Source organism: Andrographis paniculata, unplaced genomic scaffold (genome assembly GCF_009805555.1).
Source record: "Andrographis paniculata isolate CXL003 unplaced genomic scaffold, ASM980555v1 Contig62END, whole genome shotgun sequence".
Taxonomy (NCBI): Eukaryota; Viridiplantae; Streptophyta; class Magnoliopsida; order Lamiales; family Acanthaceae; genus Andrographis; species Andrographis paniculata.
In genome coordinates, this window is record NW_026137598.1 from 5,726,246 (window position 1) to 5,744,257 (window position 18,012).

The 18,012-nt window shown below is 36.8% G+C and overlaps 3 protein-coding genes across 3 annotated transcripts; all 3 read left to right on the forward strand.

The window, feature by feature from the left end:
* The first annotated feature begins 2,163 nt into the window (after window positions 1-2,163).
* LOC127260645 (beta-galactosidase 3) lies at window positions 2,164-7,094 on the forward strand. Its single transcript, XM_051288483.1, has 19 exons — window positions 2,164-2,577; window positions 2,661-2,756; window positions 2,837-2,949; window positions 3,031-3,097; window positions 3,212-3,304; window positions 3,388-3,531; window positions 3,629-3,717; window positions 3,797-3,902; window positions 4,051-4,138; window positions 4,237-4,355; window positions 4,432-4,596; window positions 4,673-4,851; window positions 4,947-5,056; window positions 5,163-5,272; window positions 5,351-5,461; window positions 5,543-5,656; window positions 5,734-5,936; window positions 6,023-6,362; window positions 6,436-7,094. The coding sequence occupies exons 1-19, from the start codon at window positions 2,392-2,394 to the stop codon at window positions 6,553-6,555; spliced, it is 2,553 nt and encodes an 850-aa protein (XP_051144440.1). The 5' UTR covers window positions 2,164-2,391; the 3' UTR covers window positions 6,556-7,094.
* Window positions 7,095-7,258: 164 nt separating this feature from the next.
* LOC127260646 (F-box protein At5g49610-like) lies at window positions 7,259-9,271 on the forward strand. The gene has a single exon (XM_051288484.1). The coding sequence runs from the start codon at window positions 7,427-7,429 to the stop codon at window positions 8,834-8,836; it is 1,410 nt and encodes a 469-aa protein (XP_051144441.1). The 5' UTR covers window positions 7,259-7,426; the 3' UTR covers window positions 8,837-9,271.
* A 5,336-nt stretch (window positions 9,272-14,607) lies between these two features.
* On the forward strand, window positions 14,608-17,413 carry LOC127260648 (probable protein phosphatase 2C 34). The gene is made up of 6 exons (XM_051288486.1): window positions 14,608-14,774; window positions 15,297-15,555; window positions 15,660-15,968; window positions 16,479-16,596; window positions 16,687-16,910; window positions 17,013-17,413. The coding sequence occupies exons 2-6, from the start codon at window positions 15,325-15,327 to the stop codon at window positions 17,217-17,219; spliced, it is 1,089 nt and encodes a 362-aa protein (XP_051144443.1). The 5' UTR covers window positions 14,608-14,774; window positions 15,297-15,324; the 3' UTR covers window positions 17,220-17,413.
* Window positions 17,414-18,012: the final 599 nt, after the last annotated feature.

Consider the following 18,012-nt stretch of genomic DNA (forward strand, 5'->3'; position numbering starts at 1 on the left):
GTGTATAAGCTAATGTTGTTATTTGAGTAAGTGGCATGATTCTAAACAAGAATTTGTTGGATTTTGTAGGAAAAAGTGCCAATTTTCGACTTAGACTGTGTTTTAGTTTTAGATTTTGTTTGATAATATGATTGGATGTAGTATATCTTTGGTGTAATCAAAGTAATCACATATTCACATGTGATATTTAGGTAAGTAGTTAAATTGTTTAGGTATTGTAATATATGATCTCACTCTTCTTTTCACGTGCAAATCAATGCCAAAAACACTTTGTTTCGAGAAATGCAATCGGTTTAAAAATGCTATGTAATTTATATTAATCTATTAAATCAATGAACTGGTTAGAAAAATGACATCCCATCCAACTGAGTTGTAAGGAACATATTAACTATCGATTCTTTATCCACTAAGTTTTACTTAAAAAAAAAAAAAAAAACCAACAATAATGAAAAATGTAAAGAGTTGAACTCTATTCTGCCTTGCTAGATAATTAAATTAAGTTAAGATTTGAACACGAGACACTTGATTTAATTTGATTCCAAAAATAGCTCTAGTTGGGCATGTATCAGCTGATGCATGAAAGGCTGGCTCGACCGCGATATTAAATAGTAATATTAAATAGTAGAAGGTAGGAATTGAACCCATAATCAAACAAACCAAATAAGTCATATTTCAATTTTTGTCTATTTTAAACATATATATATTTATTAAAATTTAAATATTAATTTTAAAAATTGGACCCGGTCAGGCACGACCCGATTTATTAGCGTGTCGGACTAGATACTAATTTGGTCGGATCAACTCATCTTTGGCAACGGCTATAATTAGTACAAATTAATTTAATGTGAATGCATAATTATAACGACGAGTATGTCGAATACTATAATTAATAGAATAGATGCATGTATTTATATATGCATATACTAAGGGTGTGTTTGTTTGGGGGTTTGGATTTTGAGTTGGGATTTGAATAATAAAAATTTTGAATTTGAATAGTTGTATGATGTGATATAAATAGGTGTTGATGCGATGTTTTGAATGTAAAATTGATTAGGTGTTTGATTTGATGTTTTTGGGGAAAAAAAATTGGATGAATATTAGAAATCTTATTAAATCCCCCAAACAAACACACCTAAATATAAATTAATTTAATGTGAATGCGCAATTATAGTATACATAAATATTGTTTGAATACATTGTGAGCGTGAGCCCGTCCATCACGCCGACATTCATTCATCGCTTAAATTATCATAATGGAAGATGTATACACACCCACCCACCCACAAACTGCCACTCCAAACCCAAAACCCTATTAATTAATTATTTTAATTTATCTACTCTCTCTCTCTAATCACCATTACTGTCTCCATTCCCACTTCCTTAAATCTCTCTGTCGTCCTCAATCATCATATTTCTTAACGGGCGGATGGGCACGATCATGGATGGGACACCATTCTTGCTCACCTTTCAACCAACTAACTCTTCTTCATCATTAAAAATTAAAATCAATCAATCAATTAACGAAAATGAAATGGAATCCCAACTAACCAGACACTGGTCCAGTTCAGTTCAGTTCAGTTCTGCAGTTTTGCACAAACGCTTCGTGACAGAGTTATTACATCCACAACTAATTTTCTTTCATTTATGAACGATCGAAAAGGAAGAAGAAGAGCAAAGGGAAGGTGGGTGTGGCAATTAATCACCCAATTGGTGCCTGGTCATGGAGGGCATTCGTCGTTGCCAGTTGCCATTTCCATTCTAAGGACAACAGACCTAAATTCATCCTAAAAATGGTTTCTTGATTTTCCACTGTCGGTGTGAGAAGTGGCCTGGGCCTACCTTCCCTGATCACCAGAAACAGCACTTTTTACATGATGGATTGATTAATTAATTGTCTTAAAAAAACAATCAATCTCATGATAACCTGCCCTGAATTCCTCCTAATCTTCCTTACATGTGACCACCTTTAATTAATTAGTTAGTTATCATCATCATCCCTGTTGGGCTCCTCGGATTCGTCCTTGCTCCTGCTTCTCTTTTCCCCTTTGCCCTTTTCCTTTACCCTTTTCTGTGTATTTTGGATTCTTGTATTTTCCCTTCTACCTTTACCAGTATTAGAATATATATATAATAAATATATATATCTAGAGAGAGAAAGAGAGGAGAACAGAGGGAGAAACAATGGCTTTTTACAGTCAAAAGTCAAAGCGGCAGTACCCAACTCTGCATAAAAAAAGAGATTCACACTGCCATTTCTCAGCTGCAATGCCCTAACTTGTGCTCACCCCCACACTCAAACCAGCCCCTTCTGATAAGCAGAATCCAGTCCATATCTATGCCTGCATTGTTCGGGAAGATTAGATAGCCCCCGAACAATCCAGAATTCTGTAGATGGAGAGGATGAACACGAAATTCCACTCAATTTCGCTGTGGTTTTGCTTCGCATGCATAACGGTGCTCCTTGGATGTTCCTCGGTGAAATGCACAGTGACTTACGATAGAAAAGCTATAGTCATCAATGGCCAGAGAAGACTCCTCATTTCTGGTTCCATACATTACCCCAGAAGCACTCCTGAGGTACACTAAATCGAATCCTTTTTTTTTTCTTTTCCAGTTCTTCTTCTCTCTCGTTCTTCGATAACGTTCATTGATGTTCTTAGATGTGGGAAGATCTGATTAACAAAGCTAAAGAAGGAGGTCTGGATGTGATTGAAACTTACGTTTTCTGGAATGTTCACGAGCCTTCTCCCGGCAATGTAGTACTTTTTCTTTACTTATTTTCACAATTTCTGTGTGAAGTTTGGCTAATTGTGAATCTTATCTATGGTGGTTTCAGTACAACTTTGAAGGAAGGTATGATTTGGTGAGGTTTGTGAAAACTATTCAGAAAGCAGGTTTATATGCTCATCTCCGCCTAGGGCCATACGTTTGTGCAGAGTGGAATTTCGGGTAACAATTTCGAAGGTTTGTGTCTTAATTTGTAGAAACCAGTCCAATCAATTGAACCATTTCTTTGCTGTTCTTGTGCAGGGGTTTTCCTGTTTGGCTTAAATATGTACCTGGGATCAGCTTCAGGACTGATAATGAGCCGTTTAAGGTAGTTATCATCCAATATTCGAATCCATTGTTGTCTATTCTTGTGTTGTTTCCATTTTTTATTAGTTGGGGGAATTGCTCTTGAGCATTTATAATGTTATTTTCACTGAGACAGATGGCCATGAAAGGCTTCGCTGAGAAAATCGTCAGGCTTATGAAGAGTGAAAATCTGTATGAATCTCAGGGAGGGCCTATCATACTATCGCAGGTGAAGTTTTTTAGCTCGATCATTGGTAGATATTTTGCTTTGCCACGTAACGTTTTTTGAGTTCTTGGTATTGTGTTTCGCAGATTGAAAACGAGTATGGACCTCAAGCCAAAGCACTTGGTGCTGTCGGCCACAAATACGCGTCTTGGGCAGCAAACATGGCCGTTGGGCTAGATACTGGTGTCCCGTGGGTGATGTGCAAGGAAGAAGATGCCCCAGATCCTGTGGTAATAAAAATACTTGCAATGGCAAGAACATATGTTGTTTGAAGTTTACATATATATACATATGTGCATTTATGTTGATTGCGACTATTGTTGATAGATAAACACGTGCAATGGTTTCTACTGCGATACTTTCTCCCCAAACAAGCCTTACAAACCAACAATATGGACTGAGGCTTGGAGTGGCTGGTAAGCTATTTGCGATCGCCTCCTAGAGCCAAAAAATTATATGCAGTAATTCTAATCCTCTCCTTCGCAAGCAATTTAGGTTTTCAGAATTCGGAGGTACAATTCACGAAAGGCCAGTTCAAGATTTGGCTTTTGCTGTTGCTAGATTCGTACAGAAAGGAGGCTCATTTGTAAACTATTACATGGTGAGCTTCATAATAAATCATTACCATGGTTTCTTTCTTTTTGTGTGTTTTTCCCATTAAAACTTTAGGATAATGTTGTTTGATTAAGAACAAGGGCAATGCTGTATAGTCGTGAGAAATAACCTGCTTTAATATGCCCTTCGAACAGTACCATGGAGGCACAAACTTCGGCCGCACTGCTGGAGGCCCGTTTATCACTACAAGTTATGATTATGATGCTCCACTTGATGAATATGGTAAACAATTCTTTACCCTTGTTCAATTTCATTATCGAAAACTTTATCTAGTTTACACAATATTTTCCTTTAATGAACTCGGAACTTTACCTTGATAGGTTTAATCCGACAACCTAAATACGGTCATCTAAAAGAGCTACATAGAGCGATTAAACTATGCGAGAAAGCTCTTGTCTCAGCAGATCCTACAGTGACTTCTTTAGGGAGTCTTCAGCAGGTTTTTACAGCCGATTTTTCCTATGCATTTGTGATTTTTGACCTCAATCTTCTGAAGAAGTTAAAAATCTTCTCAGGCTCATGTATATTCTTCGAACACGGGAGATTGTGCAGCATTTCTTTCCAATTACAATACCAAGTCTGCAACAAGGGTGTTCTTTAATAACATGCATTATAACTTACCTCCTTGGTCCATCAGCATCCTTCCTGACTGTCGGAACGTGGTCTTCAATACCGCCAAAGTATGTAATATAGCTACTCTGCCTTCGATCTATGTTTTTTGCTGTTCTTTAAATGATTTTCTTGTATGAGCTGCAGGTTGGAGTTCAAACAACAAAGATGGAGATGTTACCGAGTAATTCCGAAATTTTCTCTTGGGATACGTTTAATGAAGATTTATCTTCTTTAGACGAAAGCTCAACATTCTCTACTATTGGACTCTTGGAGCAGATAAATGTAACGAGAGACGCCAGCGATTATCTTTGGTACACAACCGAGTAAGTTGATTCTCACAGGCTTAGCTATAAGTCGCAACTGCTACATAATGTGCCTGATTCTGTTCGCAAGTGAATGTTGTTCTTTGTTGTTGCAGTGTTGATATTGGTCCATCCGAGTCGTTCCTGCGTGGTGGGGAGCTTCCAACTCTTATTGTTCAATCGACTGGTCACGCATTACATGTTTTTGTGAATGGGCGGCTTTCCGGTAGACAATCCATTCCCTTCTTGCATACCTTTGGAGATCAAGACTTCATTGATAAATGTGTTTTAATTCGGAAACCTTTTGGTGTGGGATTAACTATGAAATGCAGGTTCTGCCTCCGGGACGAGGGAAAATCGGAGATTTACATTTAAGGAGAAAGTCAATCTACGTTCCGGATCGAATAAGATTAGTCTTCTTAGTGTGGCCGTTGGATTACCGGTGAGTTCTATATCATTTTCAGTGCTCACTAGTTTCATTTTCAGTTCTATATGACACTTTTGTTCATCTTCCTCGAAGAACATTGGTGGACATTACGAGACATGGAACACTGGAGTTTTAGGCCCTGTGGCGCTGCTTGGTCTTGACCGAGGAAAACAAGATCTTTCTTGGGCAAAATGGACATACCAGGTCTTAATCTGGCACCGTATATCATCGATAAATAGTTCCTGCTTTAGATGAATGGTCTCATCGATGGTGTTTCTCAAACAGGTCGGGCTCAAAGGGGAATCTCTGAATCTGGTCTCTCCGAATGGTATAGCTTCAGTAGAATGGATGCAGGGTTCACTAATAGCCGAAAAGCAGCAGCCATTAACATGGCATAAGGTACAAACCGCAAAAGAATCGTACAATACGATGTCGCCGCATGTAGAATTGTTTTCGAACTCCATTGAAATTTGCAGGCTTACTTCAATGCACCCGATGGAGACGAGCCGTTGGCTTTAGACATGAGCAGCATGGGTAAAGGCCAGGTGTGGGTTAATGGCCAGAGTCTTGGACGGTATTGGACTGCATTCGCTACCGGCAATTGTAACGAGTGCAGTTACGCAGGAACTTTCCGACCACCGAAGTGTCAGCTCGGGTGCGGGCGACCAACTCAAAGATGGTAACAAATTACCTGAAAAATGCTGTCGATCCATTCCATACTGCCTATTCATTTTTTTTTTTACCTCATGAAATTATCTTTGCCAGGTATCATTTACCGCGTTCTTGGTTGAAGCCGTCGCAGAATCTGCTGGTGCTCTTCGAAGAACTCGGGGGGAATCCCACAGGAATCACTCTTGTTAAGAGATCATTGACGAGCGTTTGTGCAAACGTTGCAGAGTATCACCCGAATATTAAGAACTGGCAAATCGAGAGCTACGGGAGGCCGGAGGAGTCTCACCACAAACCCAAGGTCCATCTTTCTTGCGATCCCGGACTGGTTATCTCTGCTATCAAGTTTGCCAGTTTTGGAACTCCTCTCGGAGCCTGCGGGAGCTTCCAGCAAGGAACTTGCCACGCTCCTATGTCGCATTCCATCATAGAGAAGGTACATATATCAGTCAATGTTTAGCACAATACAAGATCCATTTCGAGTAATCCTTCTTCACATGACAATGCAGAAGTGCATCGGGCAACAGCGATGTTTGGTCACAATATCAAACAGTAACTTCGGCCGGGATCCATGTCCAAATGTATTGAAGAGGTTATCCGTTGAAGCTGTATGCGCCCCGAAAAATTAACCTACGACAGCTACTGGGAGCATGGTAGGTAGTAAAGAACTTACAAAGTTACGAAAGCTTAAAGATTAGAGCATTGGGAGGTTTAATTATGCAAAGGCAGCAAGCAAGCAAGCATCAATCTTTTCGTGTGGTTTTTCCTGATTTCTGCAATTAGAATTGGTTTGTTCTCTAATTGATATATGGGATTCCTGGACTTGAAGACGAAAATGGCCTCAAGTCCAGTGAAGAGATGTCGATTTCAAATGCCGGTTAGCTGTCTTCTTCTTTTAACTTGCAGGAGATGCGAACCGATTCATTTTCGTTCTTTCTGCTTAGTTTTTATCGAGTCTTTTTAGAGTCATCGAAGTGTAGTATGTCGCTGGGAGACGGGAAAAAGCGTCGTCCCGGAAGGAATTCATTATAGGAAACGGTTCCTAACTAGCTCGGCCGAGGTGTGTGCAAAACCACTTCCCAGCTGTTTGTATCTTCAAGTTTGTTGTAATCACATACTTACAAGTTACAATGTATTGCCTGGAATTGATCATCTTCTTGAGTTTGTAGGGATCTTGTGATTAGTTTACTTTGAAAACTCATAATTTCATAAGATGGATTAAAAAAGATAAATAAAAAATATATATATTTATTGTTGAGTGAGGTATTTAATATCGTTGAAGGATTCATGGAAATGAATGAATTTGTGATCATCAAGTCTTGGTCTTCTCTATCGATCCATCCGTCCATGTGTGCGCGAAAGTGCAGGAGGGTCCATTGAAGAATAGGCAGGAAATTTCCTAATCTTAACATCTTGTAGAATTCGTCTTCTTAAGTATAGACTAAGTCATCTATCCTATAATTCATCTTGATCGTCTGTTCTGTGCTTCTGAGTTTCAGGATGCAGACAATCAACGAGAGCGATCGACAGGCCGATGATCGGAAGATCGACGACTTCGTCAAAATCGATCGACTGGCCAATGATTGGAAGATCAACGACTACATCAAAATCGAAGATAGCGATCGACTGGATGATGATCGGAACATCGAAGACTATGTCAAAATCGAAGATAGCGATCCACTGGATGATGATCGGAAGATCGACGACTACGTCAAAATCGAAGAGAGCGATCAACTGGAGGATGATGACCAGAAGATCGACGACTACGTCAAAATCGAAGAGAGCAATGTCGATGATCGGAAGGTCGACGACTACATCCCGTTTCCTCCCTGCTCGAAAAAGAAAGAAGACATGGAGATCAAAGACGTCATCAAGGACCACGTCCTCTGTTTTCTTCCCGCGAAGAGCCTCGTCAGATTCCGGTCAGTGTCGAAGGACTGGGATCACCGCATCCGGAGCCCGTTCCTAGCTCACCAGCAGAGCTACTTATTCGACGATCTATCCGGCTACTTTTATCAGGACGGCTTCGGTAGTCCTTCATTCGTGCCTGGTAGTCCTTCATTCTTGCCTCTCGACAGCGCGTACGGAGTCCCGGCGCCGTCCCTCGAGTTCTTGCCCGAACCCGTCTATGTACAGAGCGCGAGCCACGGATTACTCCTCTGCCGAGGCTACAGCGATAACAACGCGTACTACGTCTGCAATCCGGCGAACATGGAATGGACGGAGCTTCCCGAATCGTTGTACTATCACGGCATGTGTGCGGATTCGGGGCAAGTTCTTGCCTTCGAGCCTTCGGAGCTCAATATGGGACCGAATTATTGGGTGATTTCCGCCGTGCCGTTGCTCGATCAGCCCATCGTCTGCTTCGAGCTCTACTCGTCTCAGACGATGTCGTGGAGGCGCTCGAAAGCGATCTGCTACGACTTGGGGGGTTCTCCGAAGTTTGTCGGCGGATTGTATATCGACGGGATGGCGTATTGGCAGACTTTAGCGGGCGAAGTATTGGTTTTCGATCTGGGCCACGAGGTTTGCGGCGTTGTTCCGTTACCGGACGGCGGGCCATCGGAGGGTGTGCTGGCGAATGTCGACGGCGAATTAGGATACATCGGTGTGTCGTCTTACACCCGCAATGTATGCCATGTTAACGTTTACGGCGGCCCGGAATTGAGCTTGAGACGGAGGATCAATGTGCAGCTCCAACCGGTGACGTGCAGGATTGTGTACAGCTACCGGATTCTGCCCTCCGGCGAGCGGCGGAGCAGCGTCGTGAGGATTCTCGGCGGCGGGTATTTGTATTGTTACAACTTGAAAGCTCGAGCATTGGAAATGGTGGTTCGAGTTGAGGAGATTGCTGATTCAGAAACGTCGAGATTCCTGCCTTATGTTAACAGTCTTGTCCGTTTGGCCTGAAATCGAGATTTCGTCTATATATATATATGCATTTTATTCATTATGAATCTCTGAGGAACATGAAAATATCATTACTGATTTATGATCATCAACAATGGCGGAACAATCACAATCGACGAACATAACCATCAGGCAATAGAGAAGAATTATAAATCGAAAGGATTGAAAAATTCTTATCAATTTAGGGTTGTTTGTAGAGCTTGTTGTATTCGTCGAGCTCCTCATAGTAAATATCCCAAACGCACCTGACGCAGCCGCTGCCGCAGCAGTCGCCGGGAAAGGGCTTCTCCGGCGGCGGAGGAATGGGCGGCGACTTATTCTCCTTGGAGACGTCATCTTCTGCTTGGGGCTTTTGATCGTTGTTCTTGGGTTTATCTTCGGTGCTCATTTTATGGAGGTGAACGGAAACCACCGGTTTGGGGCGGCGATTGAATCTGAAATCGGATTGAGAAGCGGCGGTGAAGCGTCGAAGGGACAGATCGGATCTTAAAACTAAAAGCATGATATAGAGAGAAAGAATTCAATTATGGCGGGCGTAGGATTGGGGAAGACGACGACTTACCAAAACAACCCAGGAATGAATTATCCCAAATCAGAACGCTGTGATGGTGTTTCTTGTGCCCTAATTCAGTAATTCCACCATTTTTGAGCGTTGAATAATACCTGGAATTTTATTGTTAAAAACTATCGTCTTTTTTTCTTTTTTTTTAAAAAAAATTGCTTTTATTTTTGTAAATTATTATTTATATTTAAAAAATAACACTCGACTTCTAAAATAGGCGAGTTTACCCTGAACTTTTTTTATTATTAAATTTAATTTAATTTTAAAAGAATTAGAAGAAAAGGTAAGAACAAAAAACTACTAGTAGAAAATAACTGACCCGGGCCGTGATCTGGCCTGAATTTTTGGACCCAACTCTGGGCCGTTTTTATTTTATTTTTGTCAATTAATTACCAACAAATGTAAAAAGTGTATTTATTTTGTTTTTGTCAATTTGGGTACCAAAATGTGGAATGGAATGGCCCATATATATAGTGGGCCCGAATATTTAGACTTAGTTGATGAGGAAAACTATTTATTATTGTTGGGTAAATTGATGAATAATGTGTATTAACCTATATCATATACGTTTGTTATGTGGTTAGAATAATATATTTGATCTAAACTTTTTCTCCAACTATCCACCACAGAAATTCTTCAAAATGCATAAAAATTTGTTATGTGTAGTGTATAAATTGATGTTATTAATATATAATTTTATTTTTTATTTTAAAAAAAAGAAGACAAATAGAGTGGGATGAAAAGAGTAATTTCTATGTATATATTAAAACTCTAAACTTTAGATAGGCATATGATACGATGAATCGAGATATAGTAAACGACAAAAGCGTGTTTGAAAAAGCGTGAAATTCCAATCGAGTCAACAACAAAATCTTATTATAGGATCTAAATGATCAATGACATGGCGGAAAAGCAATTGGTGAATTGTGATGCTCTCTCTCTCTACTGTTCACTCCATTCTCGGCCATGCAATTCCTTCTTCCAATCATTGCTCCCGACCCGCAAACCCACGCGGGTCACTGTACCCATTACCCTAAACATTCACAGCACCCAAAGACCCACCCACCCACCTAACCCAATGTGGGTGCGGGTCGGGACCAGTACGCCGCCCCACGTGTAACTCCTGCTTGGGGCTACGTGGCGTCTTCGTATTTGACTCTGCACTTTTTGTGGGGGTCACCAGCGCAGTGCACTGCAACGCACCGCACCGCACCGCACCGCACTGCACCACTCAATTATTAGTCCTTCTCTTTCCCACCGCCCATTCATTTTCCATCATGGAATTTAATTCGCCTTATCCACACGGACCTCAAAAACACACCTAAATGAATGAACGATGAAATTACATACTTATTTTTTGGATTTTTTCCAATATATGCGGAATGTAATCTGAATAATAATATATTTATTTTTTATAATTATATTACATAAATTAGGTAATGAAGTTTGAATTCGAACCATAAAAAACATTTTAATATTCTTTGAGAATTTTGTATTTTATAAAAAATTATGATAATAAGAAAACCGAAATTAAATACAAAGGAAACAATTTTAAGGGTTTGCATGATTTCAATTTCATTTTACTTTTAAAACAAATTTAGTAAATTTGTGACCGCAAAGTCCATTTGTCGTACATAAATCGCTTAATTTGATCTATTTTAATAAATTTAATTTTTAAAATATTAGATTTAATCGAAATTTATTGTAAACACATTTGACTACCCTATTATAAAAAATAAAAATAAAATAAAATAAAAAGAAAAAGAAAAAGAAAAAATCAGCATGTGACAAACCAAGCCTGTATACTTTTCAGGTCCCCAAGATACAGACCATACCATCGCCTGTTATTCAGTTGTTTTTATCATATATTTTAATGTTGTGAAAAAATATAAAATAAAAAAAATTGCCGACTTCGCAATACGTGGCTTGTAATGAATGAGGAATGTGGGGCCCAACAATAATTTTATCCCTTTTATTTTTAAATTAAACCGACTCCGACTTATCCGTTGACCATTCAATAATGAAATGAATAGGCAGGCGATCAATAATTTGGAGAGGTTCTCATTTTATGGGAGGTTCTCATTTTATGGGTAAATTATTCCTGAGATTACCATGAAATTTAAAGAATATTAATATTATACTGATAATAAGTATAAAATATGGGTAAATTTTTTTTTTTTACTTTTGTGAATATATTAGTATAAAAAACAGTGGCAATTGTGTAATAATGATGAAAAAGTGATGATAATTTTGTAATAATATAGTTATTTATGAAAATGAAACTATTGTTTTGAGATAGACAAAAATGGTAAATAGGACTATTATATTGGGACGGAAGAGTATTATATTTTTATTAATGTTTGTGAGAATGGAATAATAGGAAAGAAATGATTATTTGTGTTTTAATTATAGAATATTATGTGTGTTTGATAGTTGTTTTTAATTTTTCTAATTAAAAGGTTTGTTAAATATAATAGTAGTATTTTTTAAGAAAATATTATGAAATATTATAAAGTAAGTTGCATGAAAAGAAAATCAACAAGTAAATAGAATCTAATGTTTATTTTTTTACTCAAATATACATGTTAATGTTTATATTTAATTAAACGTTCAATCTTGTTGTGTAACTTCCAATAATTCACATCCAAAATGTGATAAAAGGGTAGGGGGCATTGATCCTATAAATTGATCCATTTGGATCATATTTTAAAATACGACAACTAGTTTTTTTTTTTTTTTTTTTTTTAACTAGAAATGGTGAAATTAAGATTTGGTGAGTTGTTGTGAGAAAAATTTTACAATTTTATCCGTAAAAAATTTATAATAAATATTTTAATAGATTATCCCGTTTTGGGATCGTGGATGTAAATATGTTGTGAGACCGGATCATGTTAAATTATCATGTCTTTTATTTAGTTTTATCTCTCTCCCTTGTGTGTTCCCAGCAAATTTAATACTCTCTCAGTCCCAATATAATAATCTTATTTACCATTTTTGTCCGTCTTAAAACAATAGTCTCATTTCCATAAATTCTCGTATCATTATAAAATTATCCTTACATTTTTATTATTATTACACAAATGCCACTACTTTTTACAGTAATACACTCACAAAGACAAATAAGTCTTTTACTCATACTTTTTACCAACTATCGATATAATAACAATATTCTTTAAATCTCGTGTCCAATTCAAATAGGACCATAGTTTTGAAACGGATGAAGTATATTATTTTATTTAAACAAATCAAATATATATTAGTATTAAACAAATTTCCAAATACTTGTACAACACTGACGAAGAATGCGTTCTATTTTTCTTTGTCAATATCACACTGAATCTTATATTTATATGCATTATAAAAGATTATATTAAAAATATATATATATATTTTTATTAATTATTAAGTACAGTTGATGATAGAGATTAGAGAGTAACATTGAAATAACTTTAAATAAAATATAAACATATTTTAATTAGTATGCTTAAATTAGAATTAATGATTATATCTATTATGAACTACTAAAATGGTAAGAGGAAGTATAAAAAATATAGAAAAAGAAGCCCATAATTTCAATTCAAACTTTATATTATCCTAACTATATTTAATATGTAAATTAATATACTCATCATTATTAAATAATTTAATAAGTTATCCAACATACATTCTCTCAAATCCATCGACGTCCCGGTCAAATGTATATATATAATTATTTAATTAATTAATTATTGATTGCTAAAGGTCAGTTCTGATGTTTATTCTAATAACGTGTGGATCCTATTTTTAATAATAATGTATGTAGGGGACTGCTGTTAAGGCTTTGGAACGAATAATAGTATTTAATTGAAAGTAGGTATAAAGTATAATATAAATGACTAAAATATTTTTATTTTTTTTGAAAGATTTTAAAGGGTATGTTAGAGTAATAATTAGGGGTAGTATGAAAAAGTAGGAATAATTTTGTTACAAAGTGGGGATCACGGCTACTAAATAAGGAAACAAAACAATTGTTTTGGGACGAACGAAAATTGAAAAACAAGACAAATGACGGAGGGAGTATATACTTTTTCACTTAATAAAATTTATATATTTTCTTAGTAATTATACTATCTATTTTATATTACAAATACTTTTTAATTTACAATATATTACACAAATATCATTACTTTTATATTATAGGGTAATTTAGTCTCTTTATTTTTATTTATACTGCATCATAATATAATAATAAGATAGATATAAGACGAAGAAAAAATTATTTTTACTATATATAACGAACAACTAATATATTTTTGAATATATTAATTTAATTTTAAAACAACTAAATATATATAAAAAAACTCATTATAATCAAGTCCGTAAGAAATACACGATGATGTGAAGTAAAGTTATTTGTTCAAAATTTAACGCTTTCAAATTTGATGAGAATTTCTTTAAAAATTGCAGATTTGTGTGTCACACATGATTCGTCGCTTAGTATGACTTATCTTGCCGAACTTAGTTTGCAAACTATTAAATTCGATCGAAGTTTATCTCAAATGTACTTGTAGAGTCGAGGTTATAATTTTCCTTGTTACCGAAAAATAATAAAAAAAATAAAAAATCATTGTAATAAATGAAAATTGGAGTGGGACCCCATTCCTTGTGTAGCTATGAAACATATATTCCCTTGCACCTAATCTTAATTTAGAAGGTTAATTATTTATTATTTATTAATTTTACTTTTATATGAGAGGATAGTTTTATGAATCATATAAACATATTATACACGCATGTATCAATAAAATATAAAAAAAAAAAATTGTTTTTTTTTTTAATGATGACTAGGAATTTCAATTATTGAGATTTCTACTATTTTCCGAGCGGAAGATATTTCTTTGTGCACCAGTCAAATGCAGCCACGTGTACTTTCATACGTAAGGTACCAGGAAGGAAAATAGAAATTGATTATGTAAACATATACTACTATTTTTGAAACATGTACGCAATATACTACATATTAATTTACCATAATACCCTCAAGATTTATGACATCTGACGGACTTATTGGGTGCATTGATGTCCTTTTGTTACTTACGTATGTATATGTAGAAAATAGAAATTACCGTTGGTTCGTTACAATTTCATAAGTACTTTATTTGGAAATTTTAAATTAAATTAATTATTACTATTATTTTTTAACAGTACGGATATACATACATATGCTCCGTCTGTATATCGTCGTTGTTTTCTTCTCCTTCGAATCGCATTCAAATAGCGTAGCAGCGATGGATTTCGATGCGTCTGCAAATTCGATCTCTCGAGATTTCATCTCGATCCGTCGTCGATTCCCGCCGTTACCAGGCGATTGACGTCGTCTGTTTTTTGGTAATCAAGGTCGGTTGTTTGTTTTGAGTGGAGTTGTTGATATTAATCCTTTTTTCTGCGGTGCCGGCGTGTGTTTATGTTTTTTGAGAATCGATTTGGTGTGTGTTTGTGTTTTGATTAACTTGTTTGTGTTTAGTGCACTGTCTGTAAAAATTCATTGATTTTGTTTTTATGGTTTGATATATCGGCGCCTTTTAGTTTTTTGATCGGACGCTTATATTTTCGGAATCACCAAACCTAGTAGCTTTTATTTATTTATTTATGGAATTCCATGTAAGGATGTAATGATTCTGCACTTTTTCTTTTTCTTGCAATCTAGATCCTTTGGTTAGTTTAAGTTTTTAATGTTATCTGCCGTTTGTAACTTTCTGAGTCAGATTACATCTTTCCTGAATTGTTTTTGTTCCACTGGATAGGCTGCTTTTGATCATTGTAGTGGCGCGCGCATTAAACAACTGAACGTTTTTTATAAGTAGTGATGGTTTGAGTATGATGTGAGAGCTTATGAATAAGTAATTTTGATTGTGTTAGGTTCTCAACTAGAGTTCCTGGAGGCACTATGGGGCATTTATCGTCGATGTTCAGATCACTTTCAATCAAGAGAAAAAACTTGACTAGCATTTGTGATGGAAAAGAGGCCGTTGAAACCATGGCCAAGAATGCCAAAAGAACCGATATGATATTGAGGACATCAGGTGTTGTTAATGTCGAAGGATCCAACAATTTAGCCTCCGTTTTTTCGAAGAGAGGAGAAAAAGGTGTGAATCAGGACTGCTGCATTGTTTGGGAGGTATGCTCTCCAAAGCTAATCCTAATTTGGGTATTTTCAGCGTTTCATTCTTCGATCTTTTCAATGAAAATGTAGTCTTGATATCCACATTGATGTGTCCTTAGGAGTTTGGATGTCAAGAAGACATGTTATTCTGTGGGATATTTGACGGGCATGGACCCTGGGGACATTATGTGGCGAAGAGCGTCAGAGAGTCGATGCCATCATCTCTTCTCTGCAACTGGCAAGAGACGCTGGCTGAAACTTCATCTGATTCGGATTCAGAGTTGGAGTCGGAGAAATTGCTCCATAGGTTCAATATATGGAACCGCGCCTACACGAAGGCGTGTGCTGCTGTGGACCAGGAGCTGGAGCATCACCAGAAGATCGACACATTCCACAGTGGAACCACCGCATTAACGGTTGTTAGACAGGTAAGCAAGCTGCCATTCCTCTTCGCATAGTTTGATCATTTGTCGGTTGCCATGGATTAATTGCTAATTTTCCTTAAAAAGTGATTTTAGTCCCTTCAAGAATCAAGAACATCATTGACTTTCATCCATTCAAGTTTCAGCATGACTTTTGGAACACTTGAGCAACTTGTGTTCTGTCTTTAATTATACAGCAAGGAAATCTTATGCCTTTTCAATGAGCACAATAAATTCCATACGACTAAATTGGTAAATGCATTGAACTGTTCTTTATTTTTGTGACGTCTTGTGGTCCTCCAAATCTTGCAGGTGGATTATTGATCGTTTTACAAATGAATACACAGTCTCAATCCATTTTCACAACTTTTACTTACCATTGCTTCCTAAACTACGATGTTTTTCTTTTTAGGATGTGAGCATAAAACTTATGATCCTAGCCAGTAGAAATTCGATTTTTGGATTAGCATGATATATTGTACAACTTTTCTTAAAATGCTTTGGATGTTCTTTCAGGGAGATTCAATTTTCATAGCAAATGTAGGAGACTCTCGGGCCATACTCGGCACCACTTCAGACGATGGAAGCTTGGTAGCAGCTCAGCTTACAACCGACTTCAAGCCCAATATACCTCGTTAGTTAAATTTGTTCACTTGGACTATGTCAACTGAATTACATACCAGTCCATTTCCAGCCTCTTACATCATTGTTTTCATTGTCGCAGAGGAGGCTGAGAGAATAACTCAGTGCCAAGGCAGAGTCTACTGCCTAGACGACGAGCCAGGGGTTCACAGACTATGGCAGCCCCACAAAGAATCACCGGGGCTAGCAATGTCCAGGGCCTTCGGAGACTACTGTGTGAAGGATTTTGGGCTCGTATCCGTGCCTGAAGTTACTCACCGGCACATAACAGAGAATGACCAGTTCATCGTGCTGGCAACCGACGGCGTATGTATATATATATATATTATGCACATATTATAAGAGCATTGTCTCAGCAGCACAGCAATCTGAAGAAATGTATCTTATCTATGGTTTTTTTTTGTTAAGGTTTGGGATGTTGTATCGAATGAAGAAGCAGCGGAGATTGTACAGATGGCTCCAGACCGGGAGAAAGCCGCGAAGCAACTGGTGCAGTTTGCGGCTCGGGCGTGGCGGCGCAAGCGGAGGAGCATAGCCATGGATGATATATCGGCCATTGTAGTGTTTTTGCATCATCAGAATGAGAGTGATGATGATGGCCATTGTAGTAGCTAATACAACTACACCTGAGGTACTGAGTGAGTTTATCATTGCTACCCAGTGCTTTTTGTTAAGCAATGTGGTGCTCTTCCTTAGTTTCTCCACTGTTTTTACATTATTATTATTGCCTGAATGTAAAGTTTATGTGAATTTATTTGAGGTAAAGTAGTATTTTGAGAGAGAATAATAGTTTCTTATTTTATTGTGAATAGTTTTGAAATTTAGAATCTATTGATGCAACACATGATCAAATTAGAGCGTTTAAGAGCAAGTGCAACACAAATCTAGGTGGCATTTATATGTAAAAAAATAAAAAAATTAAGAATGTTCTTGCAGAATAACTATGTAAGGATTAGGGGTGGCCACCTAGCCTCACCCGTTTCAAAGTGGGCCTTATAGACACGACTCAATTTTGAACTGAGTCTGAACAGTTAAGCCCGATCACGGTCCAATTTTAAATTGGGCTGTGCCGGACCAATCCATTTTATTTTTTATATTTTTCAATTTAAATTTGATTTAACAAAAAACTTTATCATTACACTATATCTAAATTTTTGTGACTATTTTATTAGTTAATATATATATTAAATATTAATTCTAAAAATCAGGGTGGACCAGACACCGCATGAAAAAAATATTGGACCTATTTATGGAGATTCAAGCATAATTATTTTGTGCCGAGTTCAAATAGGATTTTCGAGCCGTGCCTAATTTTGCCTAGTGTCCAAAGATGAGTTTGCAATGTTAGGTCTGTTCAATTTTAGGAAACATTTTCAAGTGGAGGTATTGAATCTATTGATTATATTAT